General features: G+C 44.3%; 2 protein-coding genes across 2 annotated transcripts; one reads left to right on the top strand and one right to left on the bottom strand.

Annotated features, from left to right (window-relative positions):
• Positions 1 to 319: 319 nt before the first annotated feature.
• LOC119647773 (transcription elongation regulator 1) lies at positions 320 to 15,143 on the bottom strand. Its single transcript, XM_038048953.1, has 13 exons — positions 14,761 to 15,143; positions 13,734 to 14,704; positions 13,353 to 13,683; positions 13,019 to 13,284; positions 12,818 to 12,957; positions 5,519 to 5,727; positions 5,300 to 5,450; positions 4,109 to 4,411; positions 1,402 to 1,509; positions 1,141 to 1,346; positions 906 to 1,068; positions 681 to 850; positions 320 to 617 (listed from the first exon to the last, which is right to left on the bottom strand). Exons 1-13 carry the CDS (start codon positions 14,994 to 14,996, stop codon positions 494 to 496), a joined length of 3,378 nt encoding a protein of 1,125 aa, XP_037904881.1. The 5' UTR covers positions 14,997 to 15,143; the 3' UTR covers positions 320 to 493.
• Positions 15,144 to 15,272: 129 nt separating this feature from the next.
• Positions 15,273 to 17,444, top strand: LOC119647774 (U4/U6 small nuclear ribonucleoprotein Prp3). The gene is made up of 2 exons (XM_038048954.1): positions 15,273 to 16,567; positions 16,641 to 17,444. Exons 1-2 carry the CDS (start codon positions 15,388 to 15,390, stop codon positions 17,390 to 17,392), a joined length of 1,932 nt encoding a protein of 643 aa, XP_037904882.1. The 5' UTR covers positions 15,273 to 15,387; the 3' UTR covers positions 17,393 to 17,444.
• The last annotated feature ends 2,466 nt before the right edge of the window (positions 17,445 to 19,910 follow it).

Genomic DNA, 19,910 nt, shown 5'->3' with positions numbered 1-19,910 from the left:
AAGATATGTTGTACCGAAAAGGGGGCAAGAGACGCCAATCAAACAAGCGTAAACTGCGTTGTTCATACCTATTTGTTAAAATTTGAATACTTTTTATAAGTTTCAATATACAATAAACAAAGGCCTGTTACAAACAAAAAATATATTGCTCTTGTCTTGTCAAGTCCAGCAAATAACAATGCAGAGGCTTCTTTACCAATACTATCTTCAGACCGAAGTGCAAAAGGTATCTGCCTCGCTACAGCAATTCCCAACTCTTTTCTATTATTGGAAAACTCCAAAGTTACCAATAAAATAATAATAATAAAAAATTCATATCTTTAAGTATAATCGCATATTAATCTTATTTTATTCAGTAAAATTGAATCTAATGGAAATAAGATGGTCATCCAAAGGAATAGGCAACATCAACACTACCTACCCTCTTCGAATCAACTTAGAAAACGATATTTAATATTAAAATCAAACAAGCAGCAGTCCATCCACAATGGAGTTATTTTCGCCTCGTTGATTCACTAGCTGTTGGTGGGGGCGGAGGACCCCTCTTGTGTAAATCTTCCAGATAAGTCATAATTATCTGCGATCGCTCGGGCCCCATGTGGTTCAAAACGAGATATCTAACCAGGGAACAATAAAAACTGTATTATCCTCGCCCAAAGCTCGTATGATCGTCACTTTACCTTTTATCATTCTTCAAAATCTCTTCAATATCCTTCAAATGATTCGGATTCTCCTTGACGATCTCGAAACTCTTATGGGTAACAAGTTTGCACTCCTGAAGAAGCTCCCGTAGGGATGTTTTGGCTTCCATTGTTTTATCTTTTATGTAGTCCTTAAACTCTCTTTCACACTAAAGGAAAAATTATAATGAGAAAAGATGACTTGGAACTAACTTCAACAAATACCTTGTCGCTGTTGCTGTACTTCAAATATCTTGGGTCATCGCGAATAATCTTTTTGATATCTTTCCAAGTACTTGTCAATTCCAGTGTGGTAATCTCATCCAACATCTCCCGGAACTTATCACGTTTCTTCTTCATGAGACTATCAATATGTTCATTGAATATCCTGAGAAAAAAAAACAGGTTCGGGATGGAAGATATGAAACTCTCGGAATGTTTGGGATAATTTGCAATCTACCTTTCTCTATCTTCGCGTTCTAAATTTTCCACCAACTCCCAACGATGATCTTTGCGAAGTTGACGTTTCACTTCTTTCCACGTTAAATCCGGATTACGAACTAAATCGGCCAATAAAGCACTGAAATGACGAATAGCTTCATCACGCTTGTGATGTTCCCTTTCCTTATCACGATCTCTTAAGTGTGTTGCAAGTGTTCGTTGTACCTTCATCGGAAGTTAGTATTCATATTATACAAACGCAACATATTCTAGAACTTACTTCCTTTTCTCGTTCTTTTATGCTTTGTTCAGCTCGTATTTGTCGATCTCGTTCCTTCTGCAAACGTTCTGCTTCGTCATCTGAAGTCGATGGATGTTCTCCGTCCTCCTTAATAATGAAATCGATTAGATTTTGTTAGGATATTTAGCTTTATTTTTAAGTTCGAAAGGAGACAATATATACAATGCAAAGAACGTCCTTTCATGGACTGCTGAATGGCTGTATAGCAAGCTTTGTTTGAGTGAATATTAGCAACCCGAGATAAAGATATCTAAGATCATCCTTGATGTCTTTTCTTATCACTGTTCTTATTTCGACAGAACATATACTAAGATTAGAACGGTACATAGCTGATTATCATGGTTCCGGTCGGGACAGACCTAAAGCGTGTATCATCGCAAGAAAGAGTCTGAGCATATTCCTATGCGTGTGCTTTAGCGGCCTAACCGTAGTGAAACTGGAGCAGGGGAAGCGGAGAACGTGTATGTATAGCTTGCTTTTCGGCTTACATGGCTCACGACTTATCAGTACCCCCAGAGGAATTACACCATCTGGCGTCTATCATCGTAGCGAGGAGACGAACCTGTTAATAGGCTGCAATGCCAATGCAGGTCGTACGCTTTAGGGTTGTTCGGAAATCGACTAGAAAAATGACCCTCTTCGATTTTACAATTGAAGGATTGAAGGATTGACTGGGGAAATTTGGTCAAATTACCAAGACATTGGTACGAAACAGAACGAAGTGCTGCCCAATTTCAAAAAGCTAACGAAGGAGGTCTTCAAATTCTGCTACAAGCCTAAATACTGGCAGCCAAACAAGAATTACCTAAAAATTGATCAATTATTATGACTTCCAGGAAGCGGTCCTGATTACTGTCAAAACCTCGAAACTATCGGCGATTCTGCGAGACTCAGTAATATTCTCGCCAGGCAACATAGAAGCTCATTCTTTCTTAAAAAATCTGGTGAAACCCTGGAACCGCTAGTAAGGACACACTTATCAGCCAGGGTGGAAGACTGGAGTCAGATGCCGACTTGGAGGGTATTTTAATCACCGAGGATAAAATCAGCTGGGCTTACCGGAGCTGCATATCTATATCATTCCAGCGTTAAACAAAAAATGCCGTAGAATCAAGCTTAAACGGATACAAAGAAAGGTATGTGCAGATACTACTGGAGTTCTGCAGTCCTGCCCAGCAGATGCCCTCAATGCATGTAAGAGGTGATCCTCCCCGTGTGTCCAGATGCTGGACAGCGAAGCGCTACGGCCATGGTCACATCCTGGAGGAAACACTTCGGGAACTGTAGAAATTCCCATTGGGCTACCCAAAACGCGAGCTGAGTTTCAAGACGAATTTTATAGTGGACTTTCCAAACCGAGCAAATTGAAAGACCGACGATGAGTTGCAAGTAGTCTCCAGTATATACCAAGCGTGCTAGCGATACTAGATACGGCGGTACTAGGGATACTGGAGACCTGTCGATGGTTTGGACAAGATCCGAGCCCCAAGCATAACCGGCAATTATTGCTTTGCACTCATTGGAACAATCCAGGCTCTTGGGGCTGTGCAGTCACGCGTTGATCAATGTAGCCAGCACGTTCCTCTGGACTCCCCTGTTCTCTGTTCTCTTCTGCCGAGTCCAGCAGATCATTTTCTCAACCCCAAGCACCGATTCAGACCCGCTCATTTTTGCTGTCACTGACCCCGGCCTTGAAATTACAATTCCAATTCGGCGGGAGCAAAACCAAAAATAAAATACATCTAACGACGAGATGACAAGCGACACTGAGTAACGAGCAATTCATCATCTTAGCAGATGAATTATGAATTCGCCCCATCATCAGCGACCTATTGATACGTGTGTACCAATTTTCAATTTAATCTCGTTGTGATAAATGATACAAATGAGGCTACACAACTCAGCGACTAAAATACTTGAGCACGCAATGGCCCGAATATGCCCCCTTCCTTCAACTGAGTCGGATTATCCTCTTTTTCTTTAGCCTTTGTCCCGTTCACTAACAGAGTCGGCTCGTCGTGATCGGATGCGTTATTTTATTTTATCAAAGGCCTGATCCGGATGTAATCGTGAAGCCTTCAAATCACCATCCAGCGTAGCAAGCCACCGTTGTTTCAACCGACTTTTTGGTCGCTTACCATCGACTTCGATGTTCAGACTAATCTTGGCGAGGGAAATCCCTTTAGCATGAATTACTTGACCGTACAATCGAAGACGCCTCTCTAGTGAAATGAGAAAATACCTGAAGTTGCCCTTCATCTTGAAATCGTGGCTACCAGCCCCGCCCTTGTACCCCGGTTCCTGGCATACTCTCATTCCGTGGTGACAGTCCATTTTTAGTAATTTCTTAACATGCTCCATTCGGTTTATATCGATTCGGATACAATCCGCACCGTAAGAAGTATGGCAAAAGGAGATTCAGGCCATCATTGACCTTCCCCAGATGACGTAGAAACCTCACCAATAATAGGTGACCTAGAATTTAGCGAAAGTTGGATTCAATGTAAGGAAAAGATTTCTTTCGTCGTGAATATCGCCACTCGTAGAAAATTCGCCTGGCTCCAGAAAAGCTCTAATCTCCCCGTCAATATAGATGGGCGATATTGATCAACTCTTGGAAAATCGATATATAACTGCATGTCCTCTAATTGGCTCTGTAAAGCAATTATCCTTGCATCATACTTACATGATCATCGCTTTTCTTCTTTTGCACTTTCTCCTCATCGCTGTCCTTATGCCTGCTTTTCTCCTTGTCCCGCCTGTCGCTCTTCTTGTCCTTCTCCTTCCGGTCACGTTCACGATCCCGCATACGCTTCTTCTCCTCCTTCATAATCTTGCAGTACTCCAAGAAATAATCCTCACGCAAAATTGAACTGTCGACAGCTCGATACCTAGAATCTGATTCTATTTTTTTCTTAACATCGGGCCACCGGCAATGGCGGTCTATGTCAGCTCTATCACGGAGCATTTCAATGAAATTTTTTTTAATCTAGAATCGATAAAATGTTGGTATTAGTAAAACTCGGCAGTGGCTGTGTTTTCGTGATGAATAGATTATACTAAGGTAAATATATGTTTACAAATAGAAAATATGTATGTACACTGTGGCTGAAAAAGAATACAATTTATTCGGACATGTTTTCTTGCTGGGTGCGCACCCCTTTCTATACTTCGATTTGCTGATTCTCAACGGACAGACAACGGACAGTGTATTTAAATATTTCAATAATAATTTACTCCAACATAGTTTGACTTAACACGTTCAGCTCGTTTCGTTCAACGCGTTCGCTTCTTAGTTGATATTTCAAATGTAAACAGAAAATAAAATACAAAAAATACGTAAAAAGTGTTAAGTTAAACTTGCCGTTTCTTCATAAGAACTCATCGAAAAACTTTCGATTAAAAAGTTTTTCCAACGGATTGATTCTTCGGAAAACGAAATGTACCATTTTTTCAATGTCATGTTCTCACGGCCTTCTCTACAATCGAACACACGGTCACTTGCTATAAAGTAGAGTGTAGAGACAGCACAAACTGCGGACGTCATCAACATCCAAGTAGTGTTACAACTGTCACACCTGAGTCAGGGTGGATGCATACATATTGTAATTATGTACAGGCGTGCACGACTTGTAGCAGTGGATAGATTTGATCTGGCTCTGGTACGACGAACAATTCCTTGGTAAATTCAAAATAGTTATGATCTAGACACATTTTGAGACATAATTTTAATGAACAACAGACTAAATACTCTGTTTCAGTTTTACTTATTCTATTGCCTATTATTTATATCGTACTTATTGCATAAACTCAATTTCTTTATAGTCGTTCTGTTAAGAAAGTTTCAAACGTAACAACAAAAGTCACCGATACTAACCACTTCTTTCTTGTGTAACTTCTCCTCCTTCTCGCGTCGTCGCACCTCCACTATGAATTCGTTGAAGAGACTTTCACGTTCCCGAACCTTTTCAATGGCTTTATATCTGTCATCTTTCCCGTACCGTTGTGAAAAGTCGCTGAACGACGATCTATCGGTCATAAAGTACAGGATTAATCACGACTCCTACTTCACTTTGCAATCTCCCAAATAACTTACTTTCCATGTAAATTCGCTTCTTCCATAAGTTTCCTGAAATCTTCCCGCTTCTGTCGCATTTTATTGCGTTTCTCTTTCCGTTCTTCCTCGGCCCTTTCCTTTACATACTTTTCGAACACTTGCTTTCGTTCGCGAGAAGTTAGCAGTAAATAGCGAGGATCGAATACGATTTTGTGAAGTTCCTTCTCCCAAGTACTAAAAGCGGAGACCTAGAAATATAAAGGGAATGATAATAACTGAACGAATCGCCACCTTTGACAATAAAAACAATCATCGGCGCGACAATCCAATTAGATCAGGGCCTTAAAGTGTGTTAGAGTACTTCAGTCAAGTCGGTACCGGTACCGGTACACTACAGGATTGTAGTATCCTCTAGGAGGCAATGTAGTCAACATTGTGCTCACCTCTGATTATTACGTTGATTTGATTCAGGCGCTCATTCACTGCTGAGTCCACTGGTATTCGATGTCAAATCACAATATAAATCCCAATGCCACCAGTGAGATTTGAGAACTGATTAGCATCTACAATCGAAGAAAACCAATAACAATTGAGACATATGAGAAAGGGTGGCCGTTTGAAATTCTTTGGTTCTGAATACTTTCTTTCTTTCTTTCCGGTAATGAAATTATCCTTATCCACCATTACCACCAGTAGAGATAACGAATTTGCATCAAATTTTGTGAGAAGTTGGGTTTGCGAACTTTTCATATGCTCAAAAATCAAAGGTTCAAAGTAGACCGGATATAAACCGCAGGCAATCTTCATTCAGGACGACCAACACTTTCGACAGAGGATCATTTTGTCCAAAAGAATGACCTCATTCGTTCGAATCGTCCTCTATCCCGTCGGGAAATAGCAGAGGAATGCAAACAAATACGACCAAATGTGTCCCAAGTGTGAACCGGAAGCTTGACGCTTCAATTATAAAAAGGGGTTGATTTTTTATCCAGTCAAATCAGCAACTGATCAGATTTTCTCTCTGCGGCAAGTGATGGAAAAACTGTTGGAATATGGACAACAGACGATATCGACATCATGGGGAGAACCACCCGAGACGTACAAACTGCCTTCATCCAGATCGAGCAGGCGGCAATTGGTGCGAGATCTTGAACTGCACATCAATGAAGGCAAACCAAAAAATATGGTGGCAACGTCAGTACCGAAAACCAACCAACCAACAACATCAAATCGCACTGGTCAAACGAGAAGAATAAAGATAGGAGAATACAACTTTGAGACCGTTGATAATTTCTCCTACAACTTTGAGACCGTTGATAATTTCTCCTACAACTTTGAGACCGTTGATAATTTCTCCTATCTAGGGTCGAAAATCACAACCGATAACAGCTACGATGATGAAATCCGCGCACGGTTGTTTCAACCAACAGAGCCTATTTCAGCTTACAAAAACTGTTCCGCTCCAAACGTCTCACCATAGGGTCAAAGCTCTTACTGTACAAGACAATGATCTTGCCAGTCCTCATGTATTCCTTGGAGACCTGGGTTCTTAGCAAGAAGAATTGCGAACTCTTGGCCGCGTTCGAGAGAAGAATCCTCCGAAGAATTTTTGGCCCCCTACATGAGGATGGACGATTCCGTAGCCTACATAACGACGAAATCGTCCGTGACTATCCGGTTGTGGATAAAGTCCGGCTCAATAGGTTACGGTGCATTCTAAAACGTGTATGGCGTCATCATCACATATCAATTCATCAATACGGCACTATCAATTTATATGTATGAATATGTACAGAATTCAGTAATAATCAGTTTGTTTTTTAGAGTGAGGATAATCTATGGCTGTAATATGTACGCATGTCTTGTAGTTTGAAAAAATATAGAAGAATATGTTGGATTTCTAGCTATATAAGGATGGAAAATTGGGCGTAGAATTTTCTTCCATAAAATAAAGAAAAAACCTTTATACCCGAGGCGCGAGCTTCCCTATTCCGACTCGTTTATTTGTTTAATCGATAGTAGTATGCTTGCGGAATATTTCCACAAAATTTTAAAGTGAAATTCAAAAAAGTAAAGGTAACAACCCTGTGGTTCTTATTGACTACAACATGCAAAGCGAATATACTTTATGTATTGTGCTCCCCTTAGGCGTAGAAAAATCATTTATCTTCCAATAGAACAACAAACCCAAGTACATCCCCTTTTTAGAACGATAATGGTTATTGTGCAAGGTTCCATGCCGACTCCATATGCCTCCCCCCCTCCCTCCGAGACAGAATTATTAAGGGCAAATGGTAGGCGGAATATAAAAGTCGGATATTCGAAATCCACCCGCCCTTGTCCTGTCGATAAATGTGCAAGGGTTCTTGTAAGTAAGTTAGTCCGAGCAAAACAAATACGTCTCTGCATCCTAACTGGTGAGACCGAGGAACTCCCAAGAGCCCTTCGGAAAATGCGCATTGATATCTGCGTTTTGCAAGAAATTCGATAGTCTGGTGCCAAAAGTTGCAACTTCGAACGCGAACGCGATAAAAATGGTTATAAACTTGTCTATTTTGGTAGCCCACAAGCCGACTCAATATGGTGTTGGCTTTGCCATCTCAGAGGCTTTCTGTGATGCTGTTAAGGAAATCGAACGATTTGATGAGCGACTAATGAAGTTTACCATTATATCAACTCATCGCACTATTCACTTCTTCACCACGTACACACCACAGACTGACCTGATGCCGAGAAAGATGCCTTCTGGTAACTTCTCGATGCAAAGACCTGCAACGTGCCAGCCGATGACTATATCATGGTCGTGTGGATCAAAAGGTAGATGGCAACAGATGCCATGTGGGAAAAAGGTTTGAAGCACGTAATGAGGGTGGCGAGCATGTAAACGATTTTGCCGACACCCATGACCTTGTACTTATGAACACATAGTTCATCAAATGGTTGCCCCATCTTCCCAAATCGCCGACATTTTACCACCAAAGCCGTTCTCTATGAGACCTTCGCAACTCAACATCGTCCGTTGATCGCCGTCCTGCAAATCAATCCACCGATAAAACAGCGTGAGGAACGCACTGCCTCGCCGCTCATTAAATGGTGGCGATTTCGTAAGAAGAAAGAAGAAATTATCTCACTTACGCGATTACCAACCATTACGAATGTGGAAGAACCGTGGAAGCAAATTAATGACACCATCTACAAAGCGACCTCTGGAATGAAAATCTGTCCAACATCAGCAAGCTGTTTAGATAGGTCTTTAACATCTGCTACTATTCTGGCCAAAGAACATAAAAGACGCTAGTCCGTACCCAATTTTCCGCCAGCGAAGAGGACTATGAGCCAATACCTTACTTGGGGATATTCAGCCATAATCGTGTTAGATTATCGAATTAACAATTACCGAGGATATAATCATCATCATCATCAACGACGCAACAACCGGTATCCGGTCTAGGCCTTCCTTAATAAGGAACTCCAGACATCCCGGTTTTGCGCCAAGGTTCACCAATACGATATCCCTAAAATCTGTCTGGCGTCCTGACCTACGCCAACGCTCCATCTCAGGCAGGGTCTTCTTCGTCTTCTTTTTCCACCATAGATATTGTCCTTATAAACTTTCCGGGCTGGTTCATCGTCATCCCTACGAATTAAGTCACCCGCCTACCGTAACCTATTGAGCCGGATTTTATCCACAACCGGAAGGTCATGGTATCGCTCATAGATTTCGTCGTTATATAGGCTACGGAATCGTCCATCCTCATGTAGGGAACCAAAAATTCTTCGGAGTATTCTTCTCACGAATGCACGAATGAGTTCGCAATTTTTCTTGCTAAGAACCCAAGTCTCCAAGGAATACATGAGGACTGGCAAGATCATAGTCTTGTACAGTAAGAGCTTTGACCCTGTGGTGAGACGTTTCGAGCGGAACAGTCTTTGTAAGCTGAAATAGGCTCTGCTGGCTGCCAACAACCGTGCGCGAATTTCATCGTCGTAGCTGTTATCGGTTGTGATTTTCGACCCTAGATAGGAGAAAGTGTCAACGATCTCAAAGTTGTATTCTCCTATCGTTATTCTTCCTGTTTGACCAGTGCGGTTTGATGTTGTTGGTAGATTGATTCGTCTTCGGTGCTGACGTTGCCACCATATATTTTGTCTTGCCTTCATTGATGTGCAGCCCAAGATCTCGCCCCAAATGCCGCCTGCTCGATCTGGATGAAGGCAGTTTGTACGTCTCGGGTGGTTCTTCCCATGATGTCGACATGGTCAGCATAGGCCAGTAGTTGGGTGGACTTAAAGAGCGTCGTACCTCTTGCATTTACATGAGCGTCACGGATCACTTTCTCGAGGGCCAGGTTAAAGAGGACGCATGATAGGGCATCCCCTTGTCATAGACCGTTGGTGATGTCGAATGGTCTTGAGAGGGATACCGAATTCTCTCATGGCCGTGTACAGTTTTACCCTGAATAAATGGTGCAACTGGTGTCCATATTCCAACAGCTTTTCCATCGCTTGCCGCAGAGAGAAAATCTGATCTGTTACTGACTTGCCTGGAGTGAAGCCTCTTTGGTATGAGCCAATGATGTTCTGGGCGTATGGGGCTATCCGGCCTAGCAAGATAGCGAAGAATATCTTATAGATGGTACTCAGCAACGTGATACCTCTATAATTGCTGCACTGTGTGATATTTCCCTTTTTATGTATGAGACAGATAATGCCTCTTTGCCGGTCGTGAGGCATTGATTCGCTGTCCCATATCTTGGTGTAACTAGTCGCCTTCATATTTAACCAATTCGGCTGTAATTCCATCGGCTCCTGGCGACTTATGATTTTTAAGCCGATAAATTGCAAGGACTGTTTCTTCTGTACTTGGTGGTGGCAGTATTTGTCCGTCGTCTTCAGTTGGCGGGACCTTCAACTCGCCGATGTTCTGGTTGTTCAGTAGCTCATCAAAGTACTCAACCCATCGCTCCATATGCCCATTCTGTCGGAAATCAGATTTCCCTCTTTGTCTCGGCAGGATGAGCATCGAGGTGTATAAGACTTCATCCTGGTGACTTATAAAACTTGCGCCCCTGGTACGGTTGCTCCCTCTACTTTTCGAGTTCACAGACCTGTTAGTTTTCGCAAGCTTCCTTCTTCCGTCTGTGAAGTCGCTTCTCCGCTCGCCAGAGTTCGTGATAAGTCTCTGCGCATGCCCGCGTTTTTGGAGAATGCAACATTACTCAGTATGCAGCATTCTTCCGTTCCATAGCTAGCTTACATTCATCGTCAAACCAGCCGTTCCGACTTTTTTGCGGCCGTATCAATGATAACGTTCTTCAGGTGGTTGTGAAGATCATTTGTTGATGTTTCATCTCCAGGACCTCTGTTGACTGTCGTTATTGCGGCATCCATTTCTCTCTGATAGGTGCCGGGGAGGGCTGTGTTGTGGATGGCTTCAGTGTTCACTCTCACCTGATTGTCAGAGGGGATTGTAGGTGGTGTCATAATTCGAGCTCGGAGCACCATGCCAACGAGATAGTGGTCCGAGCTTATATTGGCCCCCTATATGTTCTGACATTCATCAAGGCTGAGAGGTGGCGGCGTTCAATCAGCACGTGATCAATTTGGTTGAAAGTGGTCCCATCTGGAGAGGCCCACGTATGTTTGTGGACCGCTTTCCGCACAAACCAGGTACTTCCAACAACCATTTCGTGCGATACTGCTAACTCAATAATCCGCACTCCGTTATCATTGGTATCCCTATGTAAGCTATGGAAGTCGAGGCATCGCCTGAATACGATATCATACTTGGGACAGGCTTCGAGGATCCGGTCAACTGCCTCGTAGAAGGCATCCTTCTCCGACTCTTCAGTCTCCTCTGTAGGGCATGAATGTTTATGAGGCTTATATTTCTAAACTTGCCTCGCAAACGCAGAGTGCATAGCCTTTCGCTTATATTTTCAAAACCGATAACAGCAGGTTTCATTTTTTGGCTGACTAAAAAACCTACTCCGAGCACACAGTTTACTGAATGGCTGCTATAATATATTGGGACAGGGTATCGGCTAGCTGCTCAGCAGCATTCGGTCTGTACAGGGAGCGCACGTTCGATGAGAAAATGCGCAAATCGTTAATCCGTTGTCGTTGCCGGATTCGTCGTTGTAAAATCCATCCTGTCCGAGGCTCCTTTCGTGGCTTCGTAACATCGTAGGGTTGTCAGCCATACCCAAGCCCCAACCTGGAGGACCAGTTAGTACATTTTGTCCCGTTTTTAGGCGCAGGAGACTCGCCTTGATCCTTCTCCGTCCGAGGATATAATCAGCTAGACTATAAACGGCTTCTCCGCATATAAATCTCCGAGCCCGGATGGCAGAATGCCAGTCATACTCCAGAAGCAGCATGAACGGGGTTTGCTGTGCCTTGGAAAGATTTACCGGGGCTGCGTTTCAACAACTAAAAACTCCAAGCTCTAACCAGAGCAGGGAGCAGGTTGAAAGTGGTAGTTTACGCCGATGACTTGATGACATTGATGTCGGCGAGGTATACCCCGTTATAAGTGAAATCATGGAGGCCTCCACAAAATTGTTTACTTAATGTTCGCAGCCCGGATGTAAAAGAATTATTTGGAGGATTCGCCTCTCCTTCGCAACTTCGGCAATGCAAATTATAGGGTATACCGAGTGTCCCCCATGTAAACCACCGCAATCTTGAACGCATTTACATGCTTTCGGCCCAAAAACTCTGGCAATCGGGTTTTGTTATAGGAGGGCCAAATCTTCGATTTGCGCAAGTGATGAGCTTCGGCTTCTGAATCAATGGCTGTGAAGTAGTGCGAGTAGATTCCATTCGTCTTTGGGGATCTCATGGCTGGATTATGCTCCCCTTGCCTTTCCCACCGCAGTTATGATTTTAAGAAACATCAAAACAGCGCACCACCCCTACTTACCCAATTTATGGTTGATTGTTGCGCGGCCAATCTCACATTAAATTGACAAATCATCTGACCTCTCACCTTTATCACCTTTTTTTACATAAAAGTAATGTCACATTTTTATGTATCCATGTTTAAAACATCCGATACAGAAACGAAACTGTAACGCATAAGAGTCAAGCACAAAACACACGGATATGTTCATATTAAAGTTGTCCGAACTATAGAGTTTGTGGGATTATTAAATCGTTGGATTATCAGTTGAGCTTTGCACATTGGAATTAACTTCAAAGCCTTCCTATCGGTAGACAAAATTAACGTAAATTCTCTTCCCATGACCCCGAATCACGACCCGAAACAATCAAATTCCTAACACTCAACACACAGCCTATCTAACCGTTACAATTAAAAACAAATCATGTACTTACATCCTTCTCCTTCAGCATTTCCTTAAATGATTTGACACGAACGTCCAAGGGAACCAGGGCTCGTTCCTTCGCTGCTCGCACTTCAGCTTCAATCGCAGCTTCTTTAGCCACATCGACTTTTTTCTCGACCGGCTTCCCTTCTGAATCCAGAAAAAAACTTCATGAGTATCACCAAAGTCACACAATCTGCGCTGTTTTTACCGTTAACCGAAAGTTTTAGTTTCTTGTTCGGGGCTTCATCTTCCGTGATCGACTCGATTTCTACCTTGTTTGTGGAAATCTCAATAGGAGGCTGTGTTTCTGGCTTCTTCTCCTTCTCCAACGTGCCCAACAGTTGTTCGGGAGGCGTAGAAACCGCTTTGTCAACGTCCGCTCTGGCGAGAAGATCTTCAGGCCGCTCCCAGACAGAAGTCCGCGTCGAAGGATTGTAAAAGAAAACTCTGCCATCGCCCGTCCAAACGACGCACCTAAAGAAGACGTGAGCGTTTGGAAGTAAGTAACCATGGAAACGGAACATAAATGCAATTGACGATACCATGGAGTCCCCGCGATTGGGGTGCTGGAAATCGGCCTGCTTTTGTCTTGCGGTTTGTTCGCTTGCTTGTTCTTCTCCTCCTCTTCCTTTTTCTTCTTCTCCTGCTCTTTTTTCTTCTTGTCCCGTTCGGCTAATTCATTTGCTTCCATTTTCATCAGGTTCGGATCACCTGGTTTCGGTGCAAAGGCCATCGGATCGAATGGTGTGCCGGGTCCCATGTTGATTGCTGGCGACATTATCGGCGCCTGACCAATAGCTACTGTAGTCGTTCCAGAAGTCTGGGCAGCTATTGATTGGGGAGTAGCCCCTGAGTGGGCAGCCATACGTGCAGCTGAAATAATATGCAAGTTAGATGAGGAACCTTTACTCTTTATTAATTACCTTCCAAATCCCTTATAGCCTGCGGTTTCTCCCAGACACTCTCGCCACGTCCGGCATGATAATAGTAAGGTCTCCCATCCGGCGCTCGATGCTCTGACCATTCGGCAGCTCGTGCGATCACCGCAGGGTCGATGACACCAGGCTTTATTATGAGATTCTTTGCTGGAGGCTCTTGCATGTGGGCATTAGGAACGCCCCATGGAACACCCCAAGCCCCGGGTGGGTAACCCCCGTACCCTGGCGGAGGCATTCCAAACGGAGGCGCCCCAAAGTGCGGCGGAGCGCCCGGGAAAAACGCAGGCGGCTGCTGCATCGGGGGTGGCATTGACGTCGGAATGGGTTCAACAGGCTTCGCAATACCGTTGTTGACAGGAACAGAATTCGGAGCACTTTCTGAGATTTCGCCTTCCTTAGTGACAGGAGGCGTTTTATTCGGTGGAATTTGACTGCCATTGCCGTTGGCATTGGCCTGCTGCGGTTCCTTTGCACTGTTTTCAGAAGCAGCCTGGTTCGGTGGCTGTTGCTGCTGTGGTTGTTGTTGCTGGGGTGGGGGATGTTGTTGTGGCTGTTGCTGCTGCTGAGGCGGTTGCTGTTGCTGATTTCTCGCGTTCATGGCCTCGACGTCCGCCTGCGTCATAATTTTGATGTTCGGCCCTTCAGGCCTAGTCCATGTCGTCTCCCGTGAAATTGCGTGATAGAAGTACGATTTCCCATCCTCCGATTTCGTTTCCACCCACAGTTCGAGTGGAGGATTACCAAAGCCGGGTGGGTTGAAACCTGGCCCGCCCATATTATTTGGACCCCAGTTCGGATCGAAATTTGGTCCGGGGAAGCGTCCACCCTGGGGGCCACCCCTTCCGCGAAAAAATGGCCCAGGTCCTCCGCGACCCCTCATTGGACCCGGACCACCTGGTCCAAACCCTCTGCCCCGGAAGCGGGGCGGTCCTCCGCCCATATTCCATGGACGACCACTGTACAAACACAAAGGGTTAAAAACTTCTTCAAAACGCACTCATTCAAGCCTCACCGAAATCCTCCACGAATATTGTTTTTGAACTCCATCCCTTCATCCTGTTCAAATTCTGGATGATGTTGCGGTGGCGTTTCAGGCTCCCGCTGGATCTGTTTTTGCGGCGACGGCTGTTGTTGGTGCTGCTGAGTTTGTTGCTCAACTTCCATCGCTTCCGTGGGCGGCTGTTCCAAAACAACCGGCGGCTTCACTTCCATGGGCTGAGCCGCCGGGGCCTCGGCGACTTCTTCCATTTTAACACAAAGAGGGGCTTTTGGTAAACGTAAAACAATTATATACGATGAACGCCCCCTCTGAAGGTTTTATCAATAAATTTTCCGTGCGATAACCTCGACACAAGTCCGCCATTAAACACAAGAACAAATCTGTCATTTGTGCACCGTTCTTGTTAGGCAATGTTTGCTAGGTGTGAGCCTCGAATATTATCATGTTTCCTTTAACACGGTTGCTGTCTTCGCAAAGTTATCCGGCATATATTTGACAGTGTAATGTAGGCTACTTGAAGCAGATAACAGCCTGCGGGTAAGAAGAAGACGCCTTCACGAACGTCAAAGTTTCCTGCCAATATATTGATAATCTCACAAATAAATCTGCTCCATGATCTAGTGTGTAGAATTGGTCGCAATGACTTACTATTCGAGGAGAGAAATCGAGGAGTTCCACCCGGAATTGAACAACATAGTTTACAAAATCATTGGCAATGAGGACAGCACCGTGGTAAACACCCTGGAGAACTGCCTTTACAATGGCTACGACAAGCAGCGCATTTTCGACAAACTTTCTTCCATGCTGGATGAAAAGAAATCTAACCGCGTAATGGAGAAAGTGCATCAATTTTTAGAGTACTATCGAAATTCACAGAAGGGACGAAAACGTGCACACGAGGCCGACGCCCGCGACAAAGACAACAAAAAGTCCAGATCGCGAAATGACAAGGCCGAGGAGAAACCTAAAAATGAACCAAAAGACAAGGAGACGGAGGAAATTGACGCGAAATCGAACAGCAGCCTCTCGTCACAGCAAATCAAGCTGATGATGGCGAATGCCCAGCGAGAAATAGAGGAAAGAAAACGCGCCCTCATAGCGTTGAAAGCAAAAGATCCAATTCTGGCTGCAGTTCCCCAGGTGAGCTTGCCCGTGGCCATGGCGAACCAAGCACTCGCGGCCAACAAGCCCGAGGACGAACGCGCTAAGAAAATTGCTGAGCTCCAGGCACAAATCCGCGCGAAACTATCTGGTTCACTTGCGACGATAATTCCGCCAGTCCAGGAGCGCCCCAAGCCCTTGATCCTTGACGAGGAAGGAAGAACCATCGACAAAAGTGGCCGAACCATAAGCATCCCAACCGTAGCTCCCACTCTGAAGGCAAACATTCGCGCCAAGAAGCGCGAGGTCTTCAACAAGAACCAGACCAACGAAAAGACCCATCAGGAGGATGTGGTCAAATTCTACGATGACCGAATCATGGCGAAGCCCGCTCTGCGGACAAAACGTTCGCTCCGGTTCCACGAACCTGGAAAGTTCCAACAAATGGCCGAGAGGTTGAGGATGAAGGCCCAATTGGAGAAGCTACAGAATGAAATCTCACAAATCGCACGGAAAACAGGAATCAGCTCCGCCACCAAACTAGCGCTGATCGCGCCGAAACAAGACTCACACGCCGACGACGTCCCCAGCATGGAATGGTGGGATTCTGTGATACTGGAGAAAGATCTGGAGAGTTTCAACGAAGCAGGGAAGATCTGCATTCGCCAGTCCGCCATAACGAATTTGATTGAGCATCCAACACAGATGAAGCCTCCAAGTGAGTATTTTCTAATAATTCGCCGCCTGCTATTTGGAATCTTCCTCATACGACTTTTCTTTTCATTTTCTAGATGAACCACTCAAACCGGTCTACTTGCCCGTTTTCCTCACAAAGAAAGAACGGAAGAAGCTTCGCCGCCAGAACCGGCGCGAAGCCTGGAAGGAGGAGCAGGAGAAGATCCGATTAGGTTTGATCCCGCCGCCCGAGCCAAAGCTGCGCATCTCCAACCTCATGCGCGTCCTTGGCACTGAGGCCGTTCAAGATCCAACGAAGATTGAAGCCCACGTCCGGGAGCAAATGGCAAAGCGACAAAAGGCACACGAGGAGGCAAACAACGCCCGCAAACTGACGGCAGAACAGAAACGAGAGAAGAAAATCCGGAAAGTCAAAGAGGATACATCGCTTGGCGTGCACGTTAGCGTCTACCGGATACGCGACCTCCAGGACAACGCCAGTAAGAAGTTTAAAGTGGAGACGAATGCGAAACAACTCCACATGACAGGGGTTGTCATTCTGTTCCGTGATTGCTGCGTAGTCGTCGCAGAGGGTGGCCCCAAACAGCAAAAGAAGTATCGTCGCTTAATGCTAAATCGAATCAAGTGGGAAGAGGACATGGTGAAGAACGCCGACGGCAATGAGGTGCCGAACTCGTGCGTACTCGTGTGGGAGGGCACGAGCCAGAGACGTCATTTCGGCGAAATGAAATTCAAAGTTTTTCCGATGGAAAAGATGGCGAGAGAATTCTTCCAGAAACACCAAGTTGAGCACTATTGGGATTTGGCGTATTCCGGTGCAGTCCTAGAAGCGTCTGAGGATGCGTAGTTGTGTAAGTTGAATGGAAATTGCGTTGCGAATAAAATATTTTGGAAATAGATCTGGTGTTGTCACGTTGTGTTCAAGGCAGTTTGATTGGAATCCATCTGCTTCACCTGCCAAACCCGGCATTTGAAGGGATGTGAGCATAACTGTCCCTTTTTAGTAATCTTTGCTTGCAGATATGCTACTTCCAATGGACTCCTTGCCTTATTTTCACTAATGACGGAAATCCCTTCTATGGTGCAAACAAAACTCTCAAAGACCGTTTTTGAAAAAAAACTTTGAAATTATCAACATTTGAAATTTCAATCAAATTCAAACAGACTGAAAAGCCCGCGCCATATTGTGTGACGTCACAACTCGAGCCAAAAAAAACTCAGTAGCCCGGCAACTGACAGTTACTCATAAAAATATAAAACTTTCAACATTGACTTCCCACGCGAAATACTAGGGAGGACGATGAAATATTGTTTCGCGTCTTGCTGCACAAATAACTTCACAAAAAAGAGATTTTCGGAAGAAGTGAATCGCCATCGTCCGACGGAATCCAGAAGAGATACCGCAGCATAATCAACCGGCCCAAATTTCGAGCCCCGCTTAATGAAAATCTATCTTTTACGGTCTTTCAGAAGCGTACGTTTTATCGCCACCCGGGTAAAGATACCAGAATTTACTAAATAGCTTGTTACCATTACTACCGAAACGTAAAGTAAATTGAAGGATTGTAAATTCACGCATCAATTCCGCAATTTCCTGCTAAAAACAAATTGATTACTTGAAAAGTAATAAGTAGCAAACCCTAAACCGAAAGCCTTTACATAGATAACATTCAAATTTCTCGTTCGGTGGCGTGACATGAAGTGTCAGCCAGTCACCACGTTTTCTTTTCCGCCTTGTGAGAATTCAATTTTTAAACCATTATAATTAACAAATGAGCGTTCCGAATTGTTTTTTTTTTATAGGATATGGTAATTGGACAGGTGAAACTACTATTTTGGCGTAAAAAAACATATAATCACTTTCTAACGCGGGGAGTCTATTTTACGGATATTTTGAGACCTTTCCCAGAGTATAGAAGAAGGAGATGATCGTCATCAAAGAACTTCTCAAAAAATTGATGGACAGAGAGAAGACTGATTGCCGCTCCGGATCCTCCTGCATTGACCAAATCCAGACCCTACGGATCATTTTGGAACAATGCGCGGAATTTAGATCTGCGCTTCACCTGCTCTTCATCAATTCCAAGGAAGCTTCCGCAACGTGAACAGGGAGTGTTTCTAGAATGCTGTACGCAAGAAGGGCATTCCCGAAGAAGCTAATAGCCAGTGCAATGAAACATCTATTTAGTGATCACCCTCAGTGCATGTTATATTGTCCATCATTCGGAGGCGTTCGTTAAATGGAGGTGCCACATATATGATGTAATAAAAAGGGAGGTGATCTTTTGCGCGACGCAGTCATTGTGTCGAGAAGCACAGAACTGATCGAAACAGGATGTTGCCCGCAAAAAAAGTAAACAATGCCTGATGGGGGATTTTCCGAGGTTCCAACTAACGATTGAAAGGAACTGTTGTGTTAAGAAGTACATCGCTAGGCTCATGCAACAGATATTGTCCGGTATTAAGAGGGGTCCGGTAAATAAAGGTGTCCGTTACGAGAGGTTTCGTTGTATCAGAGCGACATATGACCGTGCAAAATGTCAAGGTAAAATCTCAGAGGAATTCGTGGACCAAAACGGAGTCCGCCAAAATTGCATCTTGTCACCGATATCACTTCTTCTTGTTATTTGTGACGTTCTTCCTGCTGCCTTGTCCGGAGAATGTAAAGGAGCGCACCGGAGTAGAATATCTTTTCTCAAATACCTGGACTGCGCTGATGACATCTATTTACTATCTTACCGGGTTATGGAACTTGGTCAAAAGGTTCTGTAGAAGATAAATACGAACAAAATCCTCAGTCTCAGTATGACGGGTCATCGCACTCTCCCTATCTGCATTAATGGGTAGAGCATCGAAAGCGTAAATCAATCCTAGATATACATCTAGCGTGGTTTCTCTCGACCGTGGCACCGAACTAGATGTTGCCCAACCCATTAGCAGCGCTTTTACTACCTTGTCCAAAATCTGGAAATGCAGTGTCTCAACGAAAAGATCGTGCTAGTGTTATTTCTGGGTTGCTACTTGGGAGTAGCATATAGGCCCTCACTGGCACTCGCAGGCTCCAAGCTCCAAAGTCAGCCCAGAGTAGCCGAGAGAACAAACAACCATAACAAAAACAGGTTCACATCAGCTCGCACTCACCAACTGCCGTCACCACTCGGGCTACGAAGAGCGGCAATTCTTTGTAATTTGCCATTACATTGCAAAACACTACTTTTCGGAGAAGTAAATCATCATCACTTTTGAAATACGATTGTTAGATGATGCGGTGATGCTAGGTCATGCGGTAATATTATATGATGAGGTAATGTTTGGTGATGGTGATATGGTATTGCACTTTAAGGTGATATCACCTTTGTAATTTA

The sequence above is a fragment of the Hermetia illucens genome, chromosome 2 (assembly GCF_905115235.1).
Source record: "Hermetia illucens chromosome 2, iHerIll2.2.curated.20191125, whole genome shotgun sequence".
In the NCBI taxonomy this organism is placed as follows: Eukaryota; Metazoa; Arthropoda; class Insecta; order Diptera; family Stratiomyidae; genus Hermetia; species Hermetia illucens.
This window is presented reverse-complemented; position numbering and strand designations above follow the sequence as displayed.